Source organism: Caenorhabditis briggsae, assembly GCF_000004555.2.
Source record: "Caenorhabditis briggsae complete genome, chrI, whole genome shotgun sequence".
In the NCBI taxonomy this organism is placed as follows: Eukaryota; Metazoa; Nematoda; class Chromadorea; order Rhabditida; family Rhabditidae; genus Caenorhabditis; species Caenorhabditis briggsae.
Genome location: NC_013489.2, coordinates 651,050 through 657,715, shown reverse-complemented (window position 1 = coordinate 657,715; position 6,666 = coordinate 651,050). Strand labels below are relative to the sequence as shown.

General features: G+C 32.6%; 1 protein-coding gene across 1 annotated transcript; it reads right to left on the bottom strand.

Annotated features, from left to right (window-relative positions):
• Positions 1-4,283: 4,283 nt before the first annotated feature.
• CBG00322 lies at positions 4,284-5,323 on the bottom strand (the record flags this gene model as incomplete). The annotated part of the gene is made up of 3 exons (XM_002638691.2): positions 4,284-4,472; positions 4,863-4,970; positions 5,018-5,323. The coding sequence occupies 3 exons, from the start codon at positions 5,321-5,323 to the stop codon at positions 4,284-4,286; spliced, it is 603 nt and encodes a 200-aa protein (XP_002638737.2).
• Between the last annotated feature and the right edge of the window lie 1,343 nt (positions 5,324-6,666).

Sequence of the window (6,666 nt, the reverse complement as noted above, 5' to 3'; positions counted from 1 at the left end):
ATCAGAAATTCAGAAATTCAGAAATTCAGAAATTCAGAAATTCAGAAATTCAGAAATTCAGAAATTCAGAAATTCAGAAATTCAGAAATTCAGAAATTCAGAAATTCAGAAATTCAGAAATTCAGAAATTCAGAAATTCAGAAATTCAGAAATTCAGAAATTCAGAAATTCAGAAATTCAGTTTTTCAGAAATTCAGAAATTCAGAAATTCAGAAATTCAGAAATTCAGAAATTCAGAAATTCAGAAATTGAGAAAATCAGAAATTGAGAAAATCAGAAATTCAGAAATTCAGAAATTCAGAAAATCAGAAATTCAGAAATTCAGAAATTGAGAAAATCAGAAATTGAGAAAATCAGAAATTCAGAAATTCAGTAATTCAGAAAATCAGAAAATCAGAAATTCAGAAATTGAGAAAATCAGAAATTCAGAAAATCAGAAATTCAGAAAATCAGAAAATCAGAAAATCAGAAAATCAGAAATTCAGAAATTCAGAAATTCAGAAATTCAGAAAATCAGAAATTCAGAAAATCAGAAAATCAGAAAATCAGAAATTCAGAAAATCAGAAATTCAGAAATTCAGAAATTCAGAAATCAGAAATTCAGAAATTCAGAAATTCAGAAATTCAGAAAATCAGAAATTCAGAAATTCAGAAATTCAGAAATTCAGAAATCAGAAATTCAGAAATTCAGAAATTCAGAAATTCAGAAATTCAGAAATTCAGAAAATCAGAAATTCAGAAATTCAGAAATTCAGAAATTCAGAAATTCAGAAATTCAGAAATTCAGAAATTCAGAAATTCAGAAATTCAGAAATTCAGAAATTCAGAAATTCAGAAATTCAGAAATTCAGAAATTCAGAAATTCAGAAATTCAGAAATTCAGAAATTCAGAAATTCAGAAATTCAGAAATTCAGAAATTCAGAAATTCAGAAATTCAGAAATTCAGAAATTCAGAAATTTGGAAATTCAGAAATTCAGAAATTCAGAAATTCAGAAATTCAGAAATTCAGAAATACAGAAATACAGAAATTCAGAAATTCAGAAATTCAGAAAATCGAAAATTTCAAGTTGTTTGAGTTTTTGGAATTTCAGGCTCCCAGAATCTCAAAAAAAATTTTCGAGATCTTCTCCAGAAACCATGAGATCTTGAAACTGTTGAATTGTTTTGGGTTACTGTACTTTTCCAAATCTCTGAACGCCTATTCTCTAGTCTGACCTTCTTTTCTTGTCATGAGAATCATGTCAAATTTCTTCGATTTCCGTTTTTTAATTAAAAAATGAAAAAGAGAAACCTATGATTTTGGTCACACCTTGATTTGCTTCTTTGAAAAAAGAGAACGAACCATGTGACTTTTTTTTGTGTTCCCCGGTTTTTGACCTATTTGTTTCAAAAAGTACAGTAATCCCAATTCATGACTGGCGGTGAAATTGACAATTACCTTTGAGTATCTGTCCATGACAAAAACCATTATTTCCACTTTCTCACTACCTCTCTCAACCTCTTTCTCTTTTACTTCTGTCCCGGACATCTTGGCTTCTGTCCGGACGGTCAAGGGTGGACACCCACTGGGACAGGTGCACTGGAGAGAGAGAGAGAGAGAGAGAGAGAGAGAGAGAGAGAGAGAGAGAAGAGAGAGAAAAAAACTCGGGTAATTGAGAAGCCGAGAAAAGGAAAGACAGCAATTAATCACAATGAATGCGTGATGTGAACCAGAAAATGATTGCCTAGAATAACAGGAAACATGAAGAGGGGGGGAAGAGGGTCCCAAATTTGAATAAGTCTGTCTGTGTGTATGTAGGTCTGGATGTCTTTTTGATTTTGAAAGAGGATTTCACGAAGAAAGTAATCTCAGTATCTCACAATTTCAAAACCCCAAAAAAACCAGAAATCTTGAAAATCCTCATTTTCATAATAAAATCTGAATTTTCAGAGTCCCATAACTCATCCAGTTTTGGTTCAAATTTTGGGATTTTTATACTGAATTATTGGAAATTTTATAGGCTACATTTTCTTGTCAAATGTGTTATCGAAAAATTGAAGCTGGCACCAGAAAATGCGCTCTAAAAAACTAAAAAGTCTCGAGTTCATCAAAACCTGTCAAGTTTTTGAAATCCCATAACTCGGTTAATTTTCATCCGATTTTTATAATTTCAATACCAAAATGTAGGAAATTTTAAAAACTGTAAGACTATAATTAACAATATTTTTGAACAATTGAAACCAGCACTAACAAATGTGCTCTAAAAAAACTAAAAAATAAAACCCTCATTTTCATGAAAAATAGCCGATTTTTGAAGTCCCATAACTCGGTCAATTTTCATTCGATTTTTGTAATTTTAATACAAAAATGTAGGCAATTTTGTGGGCTTCAAGATGTTAAAAGAACTATTTGGAAAAACCAAAATTGGCTCTAGAAAATACGCTTTAATACCGGAATATCCTCGTTTTGCTAAAAAATTTGCCGATTTTTTGAAGTCCCATAATTCGGTAAATTTTCATTCGATTTTTGTAATTTTAATACCAAAATGTAGGCAATTTTGTAGGATTTGAGGCATTGAAAGAACTATCTGGAAAAACCAAAATTGGCTCTTGCAAGTGCGCTCTGAAGAAACTAAAATTCTCGTTTTCATCAAAATCATCCAAATTTTTTGAAATCCTCACAACTCGCCTAGTTTTGGTTCAAATTTTGTGGTCTTTATACTAAATTATTGGAAATTTTATAGACTATCAATTTAGAAACAATACATTTTCTGGAATATAAATGCTAGACTTAGTAAGTGCGCTCTGAATGACAAAGGGAATAAACTATTCTTTATGCTTATTGCTTGATAGGAAGAAGTGGATATGAGAACACTCAATTATCTCGGTTCCTTGGAAAGATATCAAATTATTGTCAACAAGTAAAATGTTTCTGATAAAATGACAAACATTTTATCAGTTGACAAAATGTTGATATCTCTTACAACGACCGAGATAATTGAGCTCAAAGTCGATAGTTTGGGTGGCCTTCCGCTAGAGGTGGCTCGTTCATTTTTGATCCAATTTTCAGCACCAAATCTAGAATCTCATCTGGAACATCTCCAAATTTAAACTCAAATTCAAATCTGTCCCAAAAACCAGAACATATGACAAAGCCTCTCAGATTGCCTACTACTCCACCCGTTCTCCAATTACTCGTCCATTCTCTTTTGTCCTTCAATTTCTTTTTGTTTTTGGTGTGGCCATCCGTCTCCTATATATCATTATTATATGGCTGTTTGTTTTTCCCTCTCCGTTTTTCAATGAAACAGTGCTCGTGTCTTGTCGGCGAGGAGGTGCTAAGAATTGTCTCCGCATGTGTTCTTGACCCCCCGCCTCTTTCGAACGGTCAACTGTATGACGTCACCTCTTTACAATAACCCCCCGATGGACCATCGAGACGGAACGGGGGAATTAAAGGGATGGGATAGGATGACGTGAATAGAAAATAGGTGAGAAAGATTACGTAGCTCTGGAGAAGGTGTTTATTTAGAAACACCGGGGAACAAGTATGTAATCACATTATTGGATTTCGAGGGACCAAGAATTCTGGCTTTGAGATTTCAAGATTTCTACAACTGAAAATTCTCAATTTCATGAAATCTGGACCAAAAATTCTTTCATACATGTAACCCAATGACATTCTTTGTAAAATATTGGACCTTCTGTTTAGACCCAATTTTCCTCGTTTCCGGTGAAAGATATCAAAAAGTGATTAACTGATAAAATATTTATCACAATATGACAAATAATTTATCAGTTGACCGTTTTTTGATATCTGCTATACCAACCGAGATAATTGAGTATGAAGTGAGAGGCAGTGTTCCAAGGGTATGAGGACACCCTGACCTTACACTTTGACTCAAGTTATCTTGATTTCTATAAGAGATATCAAGAAGTTGTCAACTAACAAAATGTTTATCATAATATCAGCAATATGTTATCAGTTGATAAATTTTTGATATTTTTTACAGATACCGCGATAATTGAGCTCAAAGTTGATGATGGTCGGGGGTCCTTCTATAAGGTTGTTTATGATTCTAGAACTTTTTTTGGAAGTATCGTTTTAAAATTTTAAACAAAGCGTTGTTGGAAAATTTCAACAAAAAAACTGATAATGTGAAATCCATAATTTTAAAATTTTCCATGTTTTTTGAACTTTCAAAACTGGCCGGTGAAAAGCTACCCGCTGAGCTACGCGGTCGTGGTGGTGACGCTGGACCCGTCAACTTTGTTTCAATTTATTGAAAAAAAAATATTTTCTCAAAAACTACCAGTTCTTACTGTAGACAGATAATTCACACTTCTAATGTATCCATTCGCTTCATGAACATTTTGTGGGACTTCTGTAGGCTCGATCAAACATTGCGCGGTTACTGTAGTTTCGGCATCCCATCTATCGACCCATTCCTTCCAATACAGTAAATCCGACCGTGTAGCTTGACCATTCATCTGAAACAACGTTTGGTGAAGTTCTGAACTTCTGAGCTTCTGAGCTTCTGAACTTCTGAGTTTCTAAATTTCTGAATTTTTGAATATCTGAATTTCTGAATTTCTAAACTTCTGAATTTCTTCATTTCTGAATTTCTGAATTTCTGAATTTCTAAATTTCTGAATTTCTGAATTTCTGAATATCTGAATTTCTGAATTTCTGAATTTCTGAATTTTCTGAATTTCTGAAATTCTGAATTTTCTGAATTTCTGAAATTCTGAAATTCTGAATTTCTGAATTTTTGAATTTCTAAATTTTTGAATTTCTTAATTTTTGAATCTCTTAATTTTTGAATTTAAGAATTTTTGATTTTTTGAATTTCCGAAATTTTGAATTTTGGAAATAATCACCTTCTTCTGATGATTGACTTTCACAATATGTAGAAATGTGTCCATTTCATTGCTCAGCGTGATGTTTTTGGTACAATCCGAGCAAAATGTACAGTTCCAGCTGACGAGCTGAAAATTTTAGATTCTTAGGATTCTTAGAATTCTTAGATTCTTACCGCTTTCTTCGCTACCGTAATCCGTTGTCCAGCATTTATGAACTTTGCATAACTCTCATTGAGATCGTTTGAATTTCTTCCACTGCAAAAAATTAAATTCTTGGGTTGCTGTAGCAAAAGAAACCTACTCGAAGTCAATTGCTGTCCTGGCAGCGGTGGATCAATCAGCGGAATGCGTTGTCTAGAATTTTGGCGATTTTTCGAAACTTCTGAAGCTTTCTGAACTTTCGACGTCCTCCGATTTCGGGATTCTGAACTTCTATAATCTCTGACGTCCCGGAACAATGTCTTCCACCAATCGACCATCTCTTGAGAGAATCCTAATTGAATTAACTGAAAACTTCAAACTACAAAGACTACAAACTACAAAAATAGACTTACGGAAGAGCGATGATGGTCCGAAAAGACATGCTTCGCAATGTTAAAATCACCGTCGATATCTTTTTCCGCTCGAAAGCACAAAAAACATCTTGCAGATCTCTTGCAGTACGGATTACTGTAGCCCAATAGATCCAACAATTTCTCGTTGACAGCATTTTGATTCGAGGAATAGAACAAGTTCTTAAGGTCGTCAAACTGCTGGAATCGCTGGGATTCTGGAAAATCGAAAATGCGTTTTTGAATTTCTGACGAAATTCTTACCTGGTACCAATGTTGCTTCCAGATTAAAGTCGACTAGGGGAATGGGAGTGGGATCTGAAATTTGGAATTTTGGAATTTCAGAATTTCAGAATTTCAGAATTTCAGAAGCTCAGAATCTCAGAATTCCTGAATTTCTGAATTTCTGAATTTCTGAATTTCCGAATTTCCGAATTTCCGAATTTCTGAGTTTCCGAATTTCCGAATTTCCGAATTTCTGAGTTTCCGAATTTCTGAATTTCTGAATTTCTGAATTTCTGAGTTTCCGGATTTCTGAATTTTTGAATTTCTGAATTTTTGAATTTTTGAATTTCTGAATTTTAGAATTCCTGAATTTCCGAATTCCTGAATTTCCGAATTTCTGAATTTTAGAATTTCTGAATTTTTGAATTTCTGAATTTCTGAGTTTCCGAATTTCCGAATTTCCGAATTTCTGAGTTTCCGAATTTCTGAATTTCTGAATTTCTGAATTTCTGAATTTCTGAGTTTCCGGATTTCTGAATTTTAGAATTTCTGAATTTTTGAATTTCTAAATTTCTGAATTTCTGAGTGGGATCTGAAATTTGGAATTTTGGAATTTCAGAATTTCAGAATTTCAGAAGCTCAGAATCTCAGAATTCCTGAATTTCTGAATTTCTGAATTTCTGAATTTCTGAATTTCTAAATTTCTAAATTTCTGAATTTCTGAATTTCCAAATTCCTTAATTTCCGAATTTCTGAATTTTTGAATTTCTGAGTTTCTAAATTTCTGAATTTTTGAATATCTGAATTTCTGAATTTCTAAATTTCTGAATTTTTGAATATCTGAATTTCTGAATTTCTAAATTTCTGAATTTCTTAATTTCTGAATTTCTGAATTTCTGAATTTCTAAATTTCTGAATTTCTGAATTTCCGAATTCCTGAATTTCCGAATTTCTGAATTTTAGAATTTCTGAATTTTAGAATTTCTGAATTTCTGAATTTTTGAATTTTAGAATTTCTGAATTTCTAAATTTCTGAATTTCTGAGT